Source organism: Grammomys surdaster, unplaced genomic scaffold (assembly GCF_004785775.1).
Source record: "Grammomys surdaster isolate TR1022 unplaced genomic scaffold, NIH_TR_1.0 126660, whole genome shotgun sequence".
Classification (NCBI taxonomy): domain Eukaryota; kingdom Metazoa; phylum Chordata; class Mammalia; order Rodentia; family Muridae; genus Grammomys; species Grammomys surdaster.
In genome coordinates, this window is record NW_021621449.1 from 461,002 (window position 1) to 481,015 (window position 20,014).

Consider the following 20,014-nt stretch of genomic DNA (forward strand, 5'->3'; position numbering starts at 1 on the left):
AAAGAAAAAAAAATTATTGTTGTTGTTGAAGGCAAGTGTGGTAGCACATCCTTGCAATCCCATTATTCAACTAAGGCCAACCTGGGCTATACATACTGAGCTCTAGGCCAGCCTAGGCTACATAGTAAGATCCTGTTTCAAAAACAGACAAAGGAACAAACAAGATCATTTAAGGCTTATGAATTTCATGTCACACTTATAACGCTTTCTTCATTCTAAGATTTAAAAAAAATATATTCCCAGAGGGCACTGCTACTTTGAAGAATCTGTTGGGGGAAGATTTTTTTTTTTGAGTCTCAACACCTAAAAGAGAACAACAAGGACTATTAATAAAGACAATGGCCATCTTTTGTTTTGTTTTATTTGTTTGTCTGTTTTCTGAGATGTGGTTTCTGTGTAGCAATCCTCCCTGGCTGACCTGGAACTCACTCTGTAGACCAGGCTGGGCTGAAACTCATAGAGGTCTGCCTGCCTCTGTCTTCTGAGTGCTGAGATTAAAGGGATACATAACCAGCACCTGGGCTGCTGGGGTTCTTTCTACCACAGGGGCTTCCCTTTCCTTTCCTATTTTACTATCTCATACGTTAGTTTGACTTTTCACAGGCTAGGGTAGACACCTACCCCTCCACAAACCCCCTACCTACAAGTCCCAGCCCTGTCCCTGAGAGGCCTGTCTCCACGTGCATCATGTAGAAGCATAGGAAAAGCTATCTTCAATGCTCTCTTAGTGAACTGGCCCCTTGGAGTCTTGGTCTCAGGTCTCAAGGGTGGGCCTGGGAGCTGGCAGAGCAGTTTTCAAGCTTGTAATCATGGGAGTCTGAGATAGGGGGTGGAGAGTTTGGGGCCAGACTGGGTTCCATATTGAAACTCTCAGAAAAAAACAAAACCAACCAAACCAACAAAAACCAGAATGGTCTTGGGAGGCAGAGGCAGGCAGATTTCTGAGTTCAAGGCCAGCCTGGTCTACAGAGTGAGTTCCAGGACAGCCAGGGCTACACAGAGAAACCCTGTCTAGAAAAAAAAAAAAAAAAAGAATGGTGAGCTATTCCTCCCATGCCTCATAAGGTTTTAGCTGCCTCTGAGTGGCCAGCAGTGTTAATACACTGAGTGACCTGGCAACTACAGTGTAGGAATGGACCATTGCACAAGACAGACCTGCAAAAGCTTCATAGTAGGAAAGACCTTTGAGGAAGAAATCACCTCCTTGGTGATAGTCCAAAGGGAAGTGAAAACATCCCAAATAGTGGGAAGGAGGCAGCAATCTGTAGCCTACAAATACATATTCCATACCTATGACATGCTCGAGCCCTTAGCTACAGAAGCCCAAGGTTGGGGAGCTGGCTGGGGTGCTCCCAGAGAGGAAGAGGAAGGATAGGAAGACGGAAAGCAACCATGAGAGACCGGTTCTCAAAATAGCAGGGCTGAAAAACTCAGAGGCTTCTCCTTTTAGTTCTAGATATGACTGGCCAGATAGCCCTAAGCATGACTTCATTCTACAAAGGTCGCTGGCTTTGCTTATCCTTAAATGCAGCCCGGATCCAGTTCCCAGGTGACTGTGAGTCTGTAAGATTACTCATGTGCAAATACCCTTTTCTGAGCAGTCCACAGGTTTGATACCCTCTGTATGCTTTCTGTTGCTGATTTAACTGAAACTGTTTTGTCTCTGGGGGCTTTGCAATGGCTGCAGTGTGCCCGAATTCCCCCAGGGTTCTGCAAACACACACACACACACACACACACACACACACACACACACACACAAATCCAGATGTCAGGGCATGCAGACTCACCTGGTTATCCAACTCTGACCCCTGATTCACTCTGGTTTTGTTCTTGCTCCAGGCCAAAACTTATTCCATTACCACTGTACCCTGACACAGAGTCTCCAGGGAGGGCACCGGCCCCTGGGACAGGTTATGATGACAGTTTCCCTTTGCTATGGGCCCCTCCTTCATAGGCAATTCTACCATCTGCATGCAGTGTATGTAAAGGCTTAGAGCTAGGACGGGTAGGTACCTTCCATATAGATCTGAATCCCTCTCCATACCTCTAGAGCCAAGGAATGGAGTCCCACAGGGGTCAAAAGTGACTGCTTACTGAGAACATAGTCATGGAGGTGAAAGATTCCTGCAGAGGGCTGTCTCAAGCCAAGCCTTACAGGCCTGTCCTGGGGGGCATATTTGGTGGATGCTATGGAAACCTGAGCTCTTGTTTCAGCACACCTGCTATGTGACAGTGGAAGGTTTCCTCACTGTGTAGCTGTTTCCTTGTTTATAGAATAACAAGGTTGGACACAGGCTGTGAGCAATACCCTATTGTACCTAGTTTGTGGGAAAGTGCCCACAGTTTGAAACTGAATGCCTTGAAATGGGGTTAGCCCTTTCCAGTGAAAAGGAGAGACTTCCCCTCCCAGTTTCCACCTCTGACGGTGTCTGAATTTGTGCTTTACTGCTTTTTAATCCTCTTGAGAAATGAGCTAAAACCTTTCTAGCCTTGCTGGTACCATGGACCAAAAGGAGGGAATCTCCACTCACCCCAAAATGAACACTAAGCTGGAGGATCTCACTGTTTAGAGAACAACTTTAGGTCAGTACAGGGAGAGCAAAGAGGACATTGTTTTCCCCAGGGCCTGTGGTCCTCTTTGTCAGAGACCCCTAACCCTTCTCTCCTGTACTTGGCTTCTCCGGACCTGATCAGGCAGGCAACCCTAAGACAGACCTCACACTTGGTTTAGTGCCACCACCACCCCTTTGTGGAGACCAGGTTTCATGTTGTAACTCAGGCTATTCTCAAACTCACAATCCTCCTGTCTCCTAAGGCAGAGACCCTCCTAAAACAGAATATTTCATGTGCGTGCTATATTCCTGGTCTCAAACACATTAGATAAGTGATCTGCCCAGGAGCGTATAAGAACAACCCTGTATCTGGTACCTTTTGTTTTGCTTTCACGTATGTCTGTGTGTGGGTGTCGGACTCTATGAAACTTGAGTTACAGACAGTTGTGAACTGCTATGTGGGTGCTGGGAATTGAACCAGGGTCCTCTGGTAGAGCAATCAATGTTTTTAACCTCTGAGCCATCTCTCCAGACCCCATGTCTGATCTTTTTTTAAAAAAAAACACTAAAAAAATAAAAAATAAAATAAAATAATCAGGCTACTGGATAAAGGTACATACCGTCAAACCTCATCACCTAAGTGGAACCCCTGAGACCCACATGGTAGAAAGAAAGAAGAAAGTCACCTCTGGAAAGCTATCTTTTTTTTCTTTTTTGGTTTTTCGAGACAGGGTTTCTCTGTATAGCCTTGGCTGTCCTGGAACTTATTCTATAGACCAGGCTGGCCTCAAACTCAGAAATCCACCTGCCTCTGCCTCACAAGTGCTGGGATTAAAGGCGTGTGCCACCACTGCCCAGCGGAAAGCTATCTTTTAATTATCCTATCCACACATATGTAAATAAATAACTCATTCTGAGGAAAAAGGAAAAAGCATATATGGTAGTCTTAACCGTAAACTTGACTGGATATAGAATTGTCATGGGGGCTGGAGAGATGGCTCAGAAGTTAAGAGCACTGGGTACACTTCCAGAGGTCCTGAGTTCAATTCCCCCAACCACATGGTGGCTTATAACCATCTACAATCAGATCTGGTGCCCTCTTCTGCACTGTAGGCATACATGCAGATAGAATGCTGTATACATAATAAATAAATAAGTAAATAAATAAATAAACAAATGTCATGGAAACCCACTACCATAGCTGTGACTGTGTTACCTGGAAAGGTTTAACAGAGTAGAAGACTCACTCAGATGTCAGCAGTACCACCTTAGAATAGTGCCCCAGGGTAAGGAAGCAGATGTCAACCTTGCTTACCCTCACCTTCTAAAAATATAGAGGAAGCATGAGCCCTGCTTGTCACTACACAGCTATCCAGTTGCTCCCTGTACGGTCCCTATCTGCCACCTAGCACCTGCTCCCTTGGGCCTCTTACTTGACAGCTGACTTGGGTCTCAGATGAAAGCTGGGTACCAGCATTCATCTCCTTTCTGAGTGTGGGCACAATGTGGCCAGCTGTTCCACAGTCCTGGTGCCAAGCTTTCCTGCTGTGATGGGCCATGCCCTCAAACTGCTGGCCAGGACAGAGTCTTCCTCCTTTAAGTTGCTCCTTATCAAGTATTTGGTCAACAAGAAAAGTAACCATATAAAACAATACGGGAGCTTGGCAGTGCATGTGTCCAGTACACACAGGTTCTAGGTATGATTCTCAATACCAATCAATAAACAAACAAACAGAGAAGGAAAAGGAATAAAGGAGTCTGTTAGTGGGGGCTGGAGAGGTAGCTCAGTGGTTAAGAACACTTAACCACTCTTTCAGAGGACCCTGGGTTCAATTCCCAACACTCACATGGTGTTACACATCTGTCTGAAACTCAAGTTCCAGAGCATCCAATGCCTCTTCTGGTCTCTGAAGGCACCAGATACATATGTGGTGCATAGATGTACATTGAGGCAAACACTGATACACATGAAATAATAAAAATGTTTTAAAAAGAATTTATCCTGCCGGGCGGTGGTGGCGCACGCCTTTAATTCCAGCACTTGGGAGGTAGAGGCAGGTGAATTTCTGAGTTCAAGGCCAGCCTGGTCTACAGAGTGAGTTCCAGGACAGCCAGGGCTACACAGAGAAACCCTATCTTGAAAAAACAAAAGCAAAAAAAACAAAACAAAACAAAACAACAACAAAAAAGAGAATTTATCCTAGCCACGGCCTAGAGATAAGACTTACAGTTCAGTCCATATTCTATTAGACTTATATATGTATATAAATGGGTTTATAAATAGGATGACACCATCACCCTTTGTAATATTAGTGTCCCCTTTTTAGCAGGTAACTAATAGAGGTCCCAAGTCACAGGGGAACTGAAAGGCGGTGCTCAACTCACGTGTCCTAAATGTCCAAGGCCTTCAAATGGGTTAGGGTTCAAACTCCAAATAAGCTAGCAGGGCATACACATGAAAACAGAGCCCTGGCCAAAGAAGGGCTGGCTCTCACATGCAAGCCTAAACCTGCCCTGCTGTCCCAAAGTCCAGCCTGAGGAGCTGGGCTTGCCCCAGTGCTCCAGAGTGCTCTCAGGCAAATCTGGCCTTGGTCTTACAGGGAAAGCCATGCAGTGATGAAGGCAGCTGTCAAGCAGAAGGCTTGAGAGAGCAGGTGCTAGGTGGCAGACAGGGACCGTACAGGGAGCAACTGGATAGCTGTGTAGTGACAAGCAGGGCTCATGCTTCCTTAGTATTTTTAGAAGGTGAGGGCAAGCAAGGTTGACACCTAACTCCTTACCCTGGGGCACCCCCTGCCTTGGGCTTCAGAAAAGCTTGTGATCAGGACAATGCTAGCAAGGGGGAGATCAGCATGCACTAATGATCCCCCATCCATCCATCCACCCATCCACCCATCCACCCATCTACTCCTCGTGTACATACTGGGCAGACACTGTGGCTGGGCACTAGAGAACTGACTTCCCCAGAGCTCCAGCCTTTCAGGACCAGGGCAAAAGACCAAGAGCTGTGAGTGGTTAGGGGGTTGGAACTCTGACCTAGGACAGACCTGGATTCAAGTCTCCACTCTTCTGCCTCTTAGCTGTGTGATCCTGGGCAAGCTAATCTCTCAAACTAAGATCCCCTCAGAGAGTTTTGATGAAAGATGAATGGGTGGATACATGTGAAGAATTTGAAAGAACATAATGCACCAAGTGTGGTGGTGCATGACTTTACCCCCTGCACTTGAGAGGCAGAGGCAGGAGAACCTCTGTGTTCAAGGTCAGCCTGGTCTACAGAGCAAGTTTCAGGACAGCCAGAGCTACACAGAGAAACCCTGTCTCAAAAATAAATAAATAAATAAATGACAAGGAAGGAAGGAAGGAAGGAAGGAAGGAAGGAAGGAAGGAAGGAAGGAAATAACATTGAGTCAACAAGGGTATTGAAGAGAGGCAGACAGATAAGCAGGTAAAAGCCCTTGCCACTTGAGCCATCTGATCTGAGTTCAGTCCTGTGCCCCACATTCGATGCCCCTTCCAGAGGGCTCAGGTTCGTTTCTTAGCACCCACGTGTTGGTTCATAACCTTTTGTAACTCTACTTCCAGGGAATCTGATGCCCACTTCTTGCTTCTTAGGACACCGAGCATTCACTTGGTACATAGACATACATGAATGCAAACTCATATACATACATATACATATTTTTAGAGGCCATGGTCAGGTCAGGCATGGAAGTACATGTCTATATCCCAGTTCCCCAGAAGGAAGAGGCAGGAAGTTTGTTGAGACCAGGAATCCAAGGCCACCTAGGTAATAGTCATGGTGAATGTACCCAGCACTTGCAAGGTGGAGGCAGGAGGATTAGGAGTTCAAGGTCATCCTCAGCTACTGAAAGGCCACATGAGACAGTCTCAAAAAAAAGGCTGCTGTAGGACTGGGCTGTGGGTGTAGCTCAGTACATTGGGCAGGAGGGGTTGCTTCCTTCTGTGCACACGTTTTTATCTTGGTCACCATGACTGGAGAGAAATGGAGAATCTACCAGTTTGCCAGGGCCTGATGCTGGGCTGTTTCCCTTGGAATCCCTTGACCTTTGTTAGGAAGCTACTTTAGCTACTTTGTTATGGGTTTGCTAAACCCAGACAAGGCCTACTCTGGCTTCTGGTGAGAAGGAAATCGTTCAGCGGAAGGTCAATTGACTTCCACCCATCAGAAGCTGAGAAGTAGCAAGGCTTCGTGGGGACCCAAGGTCACTCAGCAGAGACAGGGCAGGCAGGCTCAAGTCAGATCCCTGACTCCACACCGAACCATTGCTGGCTGCTCAGTCGCCCTCGGTTTTCTTCAGCTTTGTCTGCAGCAGAGGCCCTGCAGAGAGTGTGGCGTGGGGCTCCGTGACTGTGTCCTTGCATCTCACGGTGGCAGTGAATCCTGAGAAAGGGAGAGAGAGCCCCCATGTGAGCTCTCCAGCTGCACCTGCTGGGAGAGGAAGGAATGAATGCTGGGTGAGAGCAAAGCACCTCAGCTGGGTCAGGGTCCCAAGTGGGCACAGTCCTGCTGACTGATGCTGGCAAGCCAGTCAAAAGGGGCCCCTTCAGGACTGTCACCCCAGCTTTGAGCCTCTGTGCTCCCAGCATCCTCTCTTGTCTCCTCTATAGTCTATTTCATCTATGGCCAGGACCAAGGATACTGCAGTAGACACTGCGTATTCCTTGGTGAGCAAACAAGATGCTCCATTGAAGGGGGCCATGGAGCACAACTCCTCTTCCTTCTGTCTGTTAAGTCCTTTCTGAATGAGCACAGCGTTCATTCACACATTCATTCCCATCGGGTGAGGTGCTGCAGCACTGAGCGAGACAAAGTCCATAGTCCCTGCAGCACCCACTGGGATGGGACGAAGGGTCATTCTATCTCCCGGCTTCCCCACTTTTAGGTACTTTATTCCCTGCTAATCCTCGCCGTTTTAGGAGATTAGGAGGGCAGGACCATGCGGTAGGCGGGGACCTTCACTGTGTCCTAGATGTCTGCGTGTGCTAGGAGCTGGAGATGTGTTTGTTGCACTGGACTGAATAGGCAGCATCTTGGTGGGCTCTCTCTGGGCTGGGTGGGGTGCGAAATTCAGCACCTTCCTCTTTTCCCATCTAGCTGTTAGATACCATTGCCTGCATAGGGGCCTTCTCACCTGGACTACAGCCAGACACTGTCAGTACTTCTTGTTCTAATGGCCTAACATTCCAAGCAAAGAATTCTTTGAAATGTATGCTCTAGTGGGGACACCAAGCTCACTGTCACTGTGGTGTGCAATGCTGACTTTGGGCTTCATAACCAGCCTCTGGCTTTGTTGTTGTTGTTTGAAGACAAAGTCCTTCCTTCCTTCCTTCCTTCCTTCCTTCCTTCCTTCCTCCCTCCCTCCCTCCCTCCCTCCCTTCTTTTCTGTCTTTCTTTCTTTGCTTACTTACCTTTTGTTCTGCATTTAGACTTCTCTCTGGATTTATTTATTACAGCTTGGAGATAACCAGTGGCTCAGGTGTACTGAAGTGGCAGAGCCCTTCTCCAGCATCCATGACGCCTCAGCTCTGGTGTGGCTGAGAAGATGAAAAGAAGGGGCCTCAGGCTCTCTGAGGCAAGGCAATGGGTGTGCCTATAGTGGGTATAGGGGAGAGAAGCTGCCACCCATACTGGCTGCTGGGATAAAATGAGACACGGGCTTTGTTTCATTGGTTTTTCTGTGGGGAAAACTTAGAAATACTACATTAAAATACTTTAGACTGATCCTTTGGTTAGCTTTTGAGGCAAGGTCTTACTCTTGAAGTCCAGGTTGAGCTGGAACACCCCGTGTAGCCCAGGCTAGCCTTAAACAGGCCTCTTACCTCAGCTTCCTAAGTACTGGGATTGAAGGTGTGAGCCAAAATACTGGGTGGACCTTTTGAGGCGTGTGAAACCTGGGTGTAGTGGCTTAACAACCCAGAGACTGCATGGGCGGACTCAAATCCCAGGTACTCTAATACTTAAAAGCTGGGGAATCCTGGGCAACATTACTGAACTGTCCTGACCCTTGGTTTTCTGAAAGAAAAAAAAAAGGCTATTAAATGAATTAAAAAGCAAAATCAACATGAAGCCGTAGCACAGGCACTTAGAAGGAGGCTTCCAGGGCCGCCAGGGCTAGGCCAGTGGGCCTCATACCCGACTTTGCACTGATATCACCTGGGCACATCTCCCATGAGCGTCTGATTCAGCGGTGAAACCAGAGAACCTGCCTACCCATCCCCCACCTCTGTTGGGGATCAAGCCTATATGTGAAAGGGAAGTGGTCTGTCACCAAGCCACGCCTCTGGCCCAGCACCTTCTGTGCCGTGTGCTACCCGCGGCTTCTGCCTCTACGTCAAATCCACACGCTTTGAGAGCCATATTCAAGATAAAGGGTAGGCTTAAGGACTTCCAGATGGGCACACAGCCCTTCAGATCTGACGGCTTTGGGCAGCTAGTTTCTTGGAACTTCGGTTTCTTCACTTACACATTTGGGACTAGTTCCACCCGGCGGCAGCATTGTCTTTGACTATTACTCTTTCCGTGTTAACTCTTTTACTTGCCTCTTAAAACTTGGATCAACGGAGCAGCAGAGCAGCAGAGGTGGGCTGGGTGGATCTGGAGAACACTGCTTTGGAGGAAACTCCAGAGCCAAAGTGGACTCTAGAGCTAAATGCCAAATAGGTCTGGACACCTTAGAGCAAAGTTCTGACCCAGAAAGTGCTCTGGTTTAGGGTGAGCACTGGGGGAGAACAGATCCTTGGGCAGTTTCTGTGTGGTGAACTGTGCACTCTGAGTAGTCCTTCCTAAAGGCCACTGGCAAAGTTCTGTTTGCAGGAGAGGTGAACAAACTCCCCGGAAAGAGTAAGCAGGCCCCGCCGAGTTCTCCCACGCAGACCGTCCCTTGCAGCCTCTCTGCACATTCCGCCTCCTCTAGTGGAGGACCAACCCCTGTTGGCCCCTTGTACTTCTCACTTGGGCTTCAGAGGACTCGGCCGGGGAGGGGCTGAGCTAACCTGAGCCTCTCTGAGCTGTTTCCTGGCCTCCCCTGCTGGACAACCGCAGCACCGCAGCCCTTCCCCCTCCCCGAAGGCCACGCCCCTCATCTTTCACATTGCAGCGTCCAGGCCTAGACCCGGGGCTTGGGGCAAGAGCAGGAGACTCCCAGTGAGTCTAAACCCAAGGCTGGAGGAGCTTTCAGGGCCAGTCAGAGATTATCACCAGAATAATACGAAAAAGACACCCCCGCCCTACCGCGGATTAGAAGCTGTTGATTTTTAAAGGCAAGACCGCTGCTCTTGGCATGGAAGGCCAAGGGCGGCACAGTGGCACATGGGGCCTGCCCCAAACAGAGAGCCGCAGGAGTCTGCCCTTTTGTGGGTTTTGGCTTGAAGACAGTATAGCACTGGGCCTGTCAGCCCTTCGGGAAGATCACAGCTGAGTGACGTCCAGGAGAGAAAAGACAGTCCTTGGGGGTGGAGCAGGTTTTCCAACACACGTCCCAGGCCACTCCCCTGTCCCGGAAGTGATGCCTCACCCTAAAGCTCTTTTCTTTAGCAAATTTGTGGAAAAGCACTGTGTATTTGAGACACTTAAGTTCCTGCTCCAGCATCCTAGCATCAAACACAAACAAGGCACTGAGCTTGGGGACCGTGCAACCCAAGAATATGCAAGAGAGGATCTAAAGAGTAGAGACAGCAGTTGGGCATGATGGGACGACCCAAGTTCAAGACCAGCTGGGCTATGGAGTGAGACCTTGTTCCAAAGGGGTAGGGAAGAAAGCAGAAGAGAAAACCATCCAGAGGCTGAAGAAGACCAAAAGCCAGCAAGACAAAGGAGCAGAGCCTATGCCCAGGAAAGGAGTCTAGTAGAGAGGGGACACTTCCCCCAGGGCATAGGGCAGACAGACCTCCAGAACAGGCAAGAAGGGTGGAGTATGTTCAGGGAACTGTGACTAATGTGTGCCATTGCTTCTCAGCATCCTGCTCCGGGCACAGGCAGAGCCTTTAAAACGGTTAGCTGTTAGCCCGCCCCATGGGGAAGGGTGGGGAGAGGAGTAAGAGACAGGCTGGAGAGATGAGCAGCCCAGAAGGGAGAAGGCTGCAGGACAAGGGCAGGAGCAGGGACCCTAGATACACAGTGTCATCGGGCTTGGGGGAACATTTCCTTTCTTGGTATTCTGATATGGTATGGCAGGCCTTGGGTGTGGACAGAGGCTGCCTAAGGGGTAGAGAGAGGCATTACAAGTCTCTGGGGCTTGCAGAAAAGCTAAATGGTGCCTACACCAAAAGTTGGGCTGGGACAGGCTCTGAGTCAGAAGAGATTATTTTAAATGCCTGTAGGGCCACACATGGGAGTATTATCCTGAGTTGTGGGATTGTCTGCTTGTCTTATATATATTCAGTATTTCTCAAGGGTCTGCTTCCTCCTCCTTTGATGCTGATGATCAAACCCAAGGCCTCATGAATTCTACAAGGCAAGCCTTCTACAAGGGAGCTTAAGCCCCAGCTGGACCCAACAAATAGGACAGATGCTCCCATCTCAGCAGAAGAAGCTGAGGTCGACCAGTTCTCCCGGATGTTTCTGTTCCCTTTTAATATTTTGAATCCAAGGTTTACCTTGAATTCAAATTTAGGTCTGTGTCCTCTCTGTCCACAGCAGTGCAGGGGTTGGGGACACAGGCCTGGAAGACTCAGGAAAGTGGAGCAAGCTTCCGTGGGGCTGAGAGCCAGACTTCCATTGAGTAGTGAACCCTTACTAGACAATTGGATTCCCTTCCTTCATCTCATGACCGCGTAGTTCAGTCGTTCATCTTTAGGGTTCTTTATTTTGTTTCTTTCCCACGTTGTCCTTGCTTTCCTCCTATCTTAGACTCCTGAGTGCTGGGATTACAGACATGTGCCACCATGCTCTGTTCATATGTTCATCATTAGATCTTAGATCTTAAGCATGTTTTAGCTTCTGGGACATTGTAGGGGAGAGGTTAAAATACAAACTCCAGTACAGAGGGAAGGGCGCTCCGCTGTGTGGTTTGGGTGAGTTCCTTGGGCTCTTGGCATTCTGCTCACTACATGGCGATGCTCTCATCTACTTAGCAGGGCTAAGTGAGGACTAAGCTGACTCATGTCCTGTATTTAACGCTGTGCCAGATGCCAACTATGTCCTCCATAACCATGAGCTACATGATGCCAGAGTGTTGGAGCTACACAGCCACATTGGGCCTACATGGCTCTAGCATGTGTGTGACACAGTGGGACAGGCCCATCCTCTTCCCAATCTGGACTCTGGTAGGGCAGCAGAACACCCCAACACTTACTTAAAACCCACTAGTAGAATGATTTTCCTAAGGTTACCATTTAAAGAACCACTCTAGGCTGGACCTGCCCTTTCCAGGGTTGGGAAATCAGCCTCTGGAAGCCTAGGACTCACCACCAATTTTCCAGGTGCTCTTGGAATCCCTAGGTAGACTACTATTCTGAGGCCAACTGAAAGGTCATCATTTGACCTACAACTCTGTGTATAGCCTGGGTTTGAGCTGACACACAGAAGGACTGCCTGCATGGCTTTTCTCAAAACTGACAGAAGTGACTCATCCAAAGGTCACCAGTGCCTGGGGCTACATGGGACAAAGTGATTCACAGCTTCTAGCCTTGCCTGGCCCCACAGCTGCCTGGCCTTAATTCCTCTCAGCGGATATTCTCAAGCCTGAGACTCTCCACCCAGAGGAAGGAGCCTCCACATTCTTGGATGGTTCTGCTAAAAAGAACTCAGCTCCATACTTGTTCAGACAAGGTCATGGTTGGGAGAGCTGGCCTGCTCACACATCAGCTTGACAGATCAGGGAAGGGACCAGGTCTCCACCTTCAGCTGGGCTCTGGGTCTTTTGTAGCCTCTTGGTAGAACAATTTTATCCAGCTTCCATCACACACACATGTGTGGCGGCTCCCAACACACACATACACACACACACACACACACACACACACACACACACACACACACCATGAGACAGCATCCCTGTAATCTCATTTCTAAGAAAAAGCAGAATGAGCCAGTGGACATCACAGTCCCTGATAACCAGAATGTCAATAGACAATGTGACAATGTATTTACTTTTCTGTTAAAAGAGCCAGTCCCTTCCTGTTGGCCTGAATTGTGTAAAGAAGCAAAAATACAGAGCAACAAAGATGGAGGGCTGAGTTAAGGAGCTGACTTGAAGGGATAGGAGCCCCAGTCTTGGGATTGGGTGGGGCCTGGCAAGAGGGCTAAAGGAATTGCAAACTGGAATGGGGGAAGTGAGGCAAGAGAGGGGCAATTAGGTCTTTGATGTGCTCGCCCCCCACCTACCCACCCCAATCAGAAAACCCACATACTTTAATCCTGGAGGTACTCTGGGCCCCAGGATGAACCTCTAAGATTATCCCCTATTCCCTCGGCAGAACCCCACCTCAACTCACACTGACTACAGCTGCCTTCAGGTCCCCAGGCATCCCTGGCTAGCAGGATTCTCAGAGGCTGTTACACCTTGAACAGGGTCTCCTGGACCCCAGCCTTGGGCTCAGTGTCCCTCTGTTACTGAGTTTACAGAATGAAGGAGAGGCGGCCATGAGTAAGACTCTGAGAGATGAACATTGTGAAAAAGATCTCACAATCTTGGATTCTGCCTTTCTTTACTTCCAGGGAAGAAGACTAACTCCACCTCCCCACAGCCCAGCTCCTCCAGAGGCCTGGTTTTTCCTCCTGTTGTGAGATGAAACTGAGCACCCATGCTCTGGGTAGAACTGAGCCCCAAAGCCAGGATCCCAAGCTCACGGGCCTCGTCCCTAGCAGAGTTTGAGCTGGACAGGAGCTTCCAGCCACGCGGTACAAGCTCTGTAGACAGGCCCTGGATGCTGTCCCTTGGCCCATGGGAGAGGCCAAGGCAAGTAGGAGCCAGGGATTCTGTCTCCATGAAACATGAATGACTCATGCTGAATGGCTCTGCTCCCTGATCCAGCCCACATTCCCGGGCCTTTGTTCTGACCCGCCGGGGCTCTGGCCTTAAAGGGCCAGACCTTCCAAGGCACCACCCTGTCGCCATCCATGACCCTCACTTAGCCAGATCCCTGCTGGAGTGTCTAGTAGGCTCGGGGCTATGGAGAAGGATGCTATACTGCAGGATTTAGGGCAGTGAGTGATTCTCAACCTGTGGGTTGAGACCCCTGTATTGGAAAACATAGATATTTACATTATGCTTCATAACAATAGCAAAAGTTGCAGTTATAAGTAGCAATGAAAATAATTTTATGGTTGGGGGTCATCATAATATGAGCAACTTGTATTAAAGGGTCAGAGCATGAGGAAGGTTTAGAAGCACTGGTTTAGGCCCAGCAGGTCGTGGGGATTAGGGGCTGGGCGATAGAGAGGGTAGGGAGTAGGGAATCTTTTCCTCACTTGCAAAGATCCAAAGAGGGGACCCTCTTCAAAGCAATTTCCCCCAGAGTCTCCCAGCAGCTCCCTCTAAGCACACCTTCCTCCCAGGCTGCAGGGATCCCTCCGTCATCCTCCTCTGACCCAGCTTCCTGTTTCTTCGTTTTGTTTGCTATCTTTCTGTGTGGCTCAGGATGGCCTTAAATTCAAAATCCTCCTGCCTCAGCCTCCCATATGTTGACATTATAGGCAATACCACCAGGCTCAGCTAGTGTTGGCCTTCTTAAACTGTCCCTTAACAGTAGGTAGGTTCTAGGCTTTCCACTTGTGTGTGTTCAGGCTTGGGTCTTCAGGTTCCACAGTTATGTCCTGTCATATGGTGGCGGGGCACTTCCTTGGGACTGAAATATCACCCTAGCTGACACCCAGTACCGGAGCAGCTTCTTTGAACCTCGCACGCCACCCTGTGGACACAGGAGAACTGGCTTTGGGAGAGTAGCTCAGCTTAGAGCAAAATGAAAGCGAGCCCTGAATTCAGAGAGGCCTACACCTTCCTTCTAAACCCACAGGAGTCCCACATCCTCTGTAAAACAGGCTCTTAAAGCAACAGCAACAAAAGGCAGAGAGGCTGCAGGTGGAGCTCAGTAGCAGAATGAATGGGGTGTGTGTGTGTGTGTGTGTTACCGGCCGGGTAACACACACACACACATGCGCGCGCGCGCAGACACACGCACAAACACAGACACACATATAGGCAATCGTGAGAGAGGTTAAAGTTGAGATTATGACACTTTTTTGTATAGATTTGGAAAGATCTGTTTCCCAGCTTCTCCCTCCTTCCAGGACTCCTTAATCCTCCGAGCCCCACCTACAGTCAATGTTAAACACCTGGCTAGAGGTTTGAATTAAGGCTAGCCCCCTGAAAGTTTTTAGAGGTAGCTCAGTCTATCATCTCTTGAAACAGCTGTGACCTGTTTTGGGAAGGAGGAGCAAGGTCCTGAAGGATGGTAAGGAGGGGGTTGTGAGGGGATGGGAAGCAGCTCGCAGGTGGGGGTTTGGGGGGTTGTGGGTTGTGGGGGGCAGCCGTACAAAAATGTTATCAGGTGAGCCATCTGTTGGTGTTCTTAGAGTGACTCAGAACAGGCCTTAATCAAATGAGCAGGACTGTAGCCTACAGCTTGTGTTCATGTAACCACTGACCTTTGTGGGTTAGCCCTGAGATCCTTGGCTTTTTTTTTTTTTGGGGGGGGGGGTTCGAGACAGGGTTTCTCTGTATAGCCCTGGCTGTCCTGGAACTCACTCTGTAGACCAGGCTGGCCTTGAACTCAGAAATCCACCTGCCTCTGCCTCCCAAGTGCTGGGATTAAAGGCGTGCGCCACCACTGCCCAGCGATCCTTGGCTTTTAACTAACCTGACTTCACTTAGACACTTACTTGGAAGTGGGTAAGGGGTGTGGTTTCCCAGGTCCAACAGGTACACACGTGATTGTGCACACACACACACACACACACACACACATACACTGTCGCCACCTCCTCAGCCTCAGCACTAGCTGCAAGGGAGGCCCTAGAAAAATCTAGTGCGGGGCGGGGGGTGGGGGAAGTTCAGAGAAAGACAGGACTAGCCCACACCTCTCTCTCTCTCCCATCATTCTCTAGGCTCTGAACCCTAGTCTGATTCATGAAGAGGCAGGACATATAAGTCCAGAGTGGCCTCAAATTTATATAGCAGAGTAGGGACTTTGAACTTTTTCTTTTCTCTCTAGGATGTTGAGGGTTTTGTTTGTTTTATTTGTTTTTAAGTTTAGCAGGACATGTGGCCTATGCCTTTAATCCCAGCACCCAAGAGGCAGAAACAGGCTGATTTCTGTGAATTTGAGGCCTATGAAGCTAGTACCAAAGTGGAGACTACACCCTGTCTATAAATAAATAAATAAATAAATAAACCACACACATATATAACACACACACACACACACACACACACACACACACACACACATATAGATATATAAACATTGATATTCATAAATGTATTAATATATATTGATTACATGTTCTATATAATGTGACTGAGTGTATGTATGTAAGTGTGCCAGTGCTGCAGGCTCCCAGGGCGTCAGGAAGAGAGTACTAGATCCCCCTGGATCTGAAGTTAGAGGTAGCCGTGAGCCACCTGTGTTGGCTGTGTACCAGACCTGTGTCTTCTGCAAGAGCAGCAAGTGTTCTCAACAGCTATAAGCATATCTCCAACCCCTGGAGTTTGTTTTTCATTTTCATTTATTAGTTCTGGGGGCTGGAATTGACTTTATCGTTCTGTAAACATGAATTTCACGAAGTGCTTTACAATTAAGACATCCATTTGTCGAGGTCTTCTAGCTTTGAAACAGCTCTGGGCACAGCCTCACAGCCTTGGACTTTCCCTGGTCCTTTCCCCAGTCGGCTTCTAGCAGTTTTAATTATTGATACAATGTTGTCAGCCATGGCTACAAAGCTAATCTTGTCACTAGAAGATCACAGCACAGGAAGGGAGACAAGAGCATGTTATCAGAAAGAAACAAAGGTTTCCTCCTAGTCCTCTGAAAACAGAAACCAGCAATCCAAGAAAGTGGTCAGGGGATCCCTTCTCTAGCTCAGGGGTTTCCAGAGGCCCTCCCTCTCCCTAGGACTTTATTAACTTATTTTCTAACAGTTGTGAGTAGGGTGCTATTTTAACCCCTAGGCTATGACTTCAAACAATGCCACTCTCTCTGTTCTCACATAGCTCAGGGAGGGGATAAACGTTCTATTTTCAGCCAGGGCCACCCAAATGTTCAAATAAAACATATTTGAACATTGCATGGATTGATTAAAAATGTGCGGACGGAGGGATGTGCATCCTTGTGGAGGTCGGAGTTCAAAGCTGGGTGTTTTCCACAATCGCTCTTCACTTTGAGACAGTCTCTCACCAAACCCGCAGCTCCCAGACTGACTAGATTGGCTGTAGACTCCAGAATCCACCCATCTCCGCTCCCCAGTGCCTGGCTGTCACGTGAGCATAACAATCTGAACTCAGCTCTTCGTGCTTGCACCTCCTCAAGCTTGACTTGATCCTCCTGTCTCTACTTCTGGAGAATGCTAGTGGGAGACTAGGGGTGAGTCCCTGGTATGGCAGCCTGTTGGAGGAGAAAAGGCCCTAAGAGACTCAGAGTTAGACAGAGTCCCTGCTGATGGACTGGCTCAACCAGTTCAAGACCAGATTGGCACAGGCTACTCAACAGTTGCTGGCAACTCAAGTATTCTTTCTTTAAACCAACCAACCCTAAAATAGAGGAGAAAAACTTTTTAGCGAGTTTAAAACCCACAGCCCTCAAGAAGAGACTAGATTTATTTATTTTATTTTCCTTTTGGGTCCTCCTTTGCTTTGGGGAGGGCCTCTTTCTCCGTGTGTCTGTTTTTTGTGTGTGTTTCTTCACCTTCAATAAACGACTTTCTTCAACTGCTGATTCTGTCTGCTGCTGTCTGTGATGGTTGAGATTTCTCTGCTGCTTCCTGTTGTGCTCAAGGTTTGTCCTGCCTTTCAATTCTTTAATTGGCAGAGAAAACACAACCGGTCAAGCCCCCTAGTCTGTATATCATTAAGATTACACGTGTGTGTCACCAGCATCCATTTGTGTGGTCCTGGGGGATCAAATCCAGGGCTTTATGGATGCTAAGTAAGCGCTCTACCAAGTGAACCACGCCGTAGAGCCTCCAGTCTGATTTTGATGATCATGAAAAATAACTGGTGATCAGGGTCCTATGTGAGCAGCTTGTATCACAGCAGATGAAGAACAGGTAGTAAGTAGGTGGTGACTGTCTCCTCTAACTTTGGAGATACTCAGCCTCAATTCTTCCTGGCAGGCATGTCCAACCTACATTTAATATGGAGTCTCTGTGAATCTCCAGTCTCATCCCTTAGCCAAGGTGTACACCTGATTCCCCCATCTCCTCTGCATTCCTACCCTACCTAAAGCTGGAGTGCACACTTCAGCTTAGAGGCTAAGGCCAAAAGATGGCAAATTTGAACCATGCCTAGGCTACAAAATAATGAGATCTTGATATAATACATATACATATACACATACACATACACATACACATACACATACACATACACATACACATACACATACACATACACACACACACACACACACACACACACACACACATACACCAAACCAGAACAAACCCAAAACAAAAATAGGAGGATTGGCTTTATGTGAAGTTTTTTGTTTCTTTGTTGAAGGAGGATTACTTTGTAGTCTAGGCTGGCCTTGAATTTCAAGAGCATTTACACATGAGCCACCGTGTTCAACTCCAAAACGACTGTTAGGGTATCTTGGGCACACTTATTAGTATCTATTTAAAATTTTCACTTATCACTATCGTGTGTCCATCACGCATGGAGAGTGTATAGGTGTCAGTATGATGTGTGTGTAGGTGTCAGGATGGTGCATGTGTAGGTGTCAGGACAGTTTTGTGGAGTGGGTTCTTCCTTTTGTCCCCAGTTCCAGGCATCAAGCTCAGGTCCTCAGGCTTTGGGCAGCAAGCAAGATCACCTGCTGAGCCATCTAACCTGTCCCATTTATTTTGACACATGATTTAGCCCAGGTTGGCCTTATATGTGTGGTAATTGTCCTGTCTCTGCTTTTCAAGTGCTGGGATTTCAGACGTGAGCTACCACGGCTGGCTTCCTTTAAAGCCCAAAGATTCTGATTAAACAGGCTTCTTCTCCATCTCTAAAGGCCTCGGTATACTTAACTACCTGAGCAATGTGAAGATATGAAGGGATGTGGATAACTTCCTAGTCATGCTGAGTAGAAGAGACACCCAAACTCCCTGACACTTGTCTCTCATCTGTCCGTCCATCCATCCATCCATCCATCCATCCATCCCAGTCCATACACCTACCCGCCCACAGTTTACCTACAGTGCCTCCATCTACCCACTCAGTCGTCTCTCTATCCACAGCCCACCCACCCAGCCACCCACACTACATTCTGGAGATTAAATTTAGGCTGTCAGGCTTTGCAGCAAGTGCTTTTACTCACTGAGCCACCTCACTGGCCCTTGTGTTTTGAGACAGGGTCGCGTGTAGCTCAGGCTGTCCTCAAATACCTGGTCCTCTCACCTCTGCCTTCCTATCTAGGATTACAGGTGGCCACCACCATGCCCTGTGAGATCACATCACTTAGAGTCTTCCTGATTCTGGCCTCTTCTAGCTCCATCTGGCCCAAGCATTGTTGCTATATTGATCTCCCAAGCTCTCTTGAGTGACTACAGAGGTCTTACAGCATCCCCTCTGGGATATTAGAATTACTGAGAACAAGAACTTGCTTTTATCGAGGCCAGCCTGGTCTACAGAGTGAGTTCCAGGACAGCCAGGGCTACACAGAGAAACCCTGTCTTGAAAAACCAAAAAAAAAAAAAAAGAAAAAAGAAAAAAAAGAACTTGCTTTTATATCTCAAAAGTAATTTTATTTAGCAGGGTAGTGGTAGTGCATGCCTTTCATCCCATCACTGAGGGTTAGGGTGAGGCAGGCAAATCTCTGAGTTCAAGGCCAGCCTCCTGTACAAAGGGAGATCTAGGATAGTCAAGGCTATACAAAGAAACTCTGCCCTGAAAAACAAACCAAATTATTTTAAAATGATTTAAAATATTAATTTATTTCAGCAATGTCAGGAATTGAAACTATACCCCAGGGCATGCTGGGAAGCACTGTACACTGAGCTACACCCCCAGTGTCCCCAAACAATTTTTAAAAATAAGAGCTTTCAACTAATATACATTGCTGTATAGATGTAATTTCTAACAGCCCATGTTTGACAGCTGGTCTATGCTGGAGTGGGAAGGAAGCTCTAGGACTCCTGACCCAGGTACCGGCTAAAGTGAGGCTGGACATTCTGGAGTAAGTGTCATTTCCATTTCAGCCAGGTCTCAGATCTCCTTCTGTTGTCTGTCTTCATCTGCTGACATGAAGGTGTACAGGAATAGCAAAACAGATAACAGATACTGCCATGCTGCGTT

The 20,014-nt window shown here is 48.1% G+C and overlaps 1 protein-coding gene and 1 long non-coding RNA gene across 3 annotated transcripts in view; one reads left to right on the forward strand and one right to left on the reverse strand.

The window, feature by feature from the left end:
• Positions 1 to 20,014, forward strand: part of Ninj2 (ninjurin 2) — a 106,804-nt gene that overhangs the window by 84,362 nt on the left and 2,428 nt on the right. The window contains exon 1 of one of the 2 annotated variants that reach the window (XM_028761148.1): positions 14,885 to 14,969. The exons of the other annotated variant lie outside the window; for it this stretch is intronic. Within the exon in view, the coding sequence (XP_028616981.1) occupies positions 14,967 to 14,969 (3 nt within the window). The 5' untranslated portion in view covers positions 14,885 to 14,966. Of the gene's footprint in view, positions 1 to 14,884; positions 14,970 to 20,014 lie in introns of those variants that run through there. 2 annotated transcript variants of the gene reach the window in all.
• Positions 6,218 to 8,125, reverse strand: LOC114615416. Its single transcript, XR_003710465.1, has 2 exons — positions 7,986 to 8,125; positions 6,218 to 7,005 (listed from the first exon to the last, which is right to left on the reverse strand). It is a non-coding gene; the product is annotated as an uncharacterized LOC114615416 (long non-coding RNA).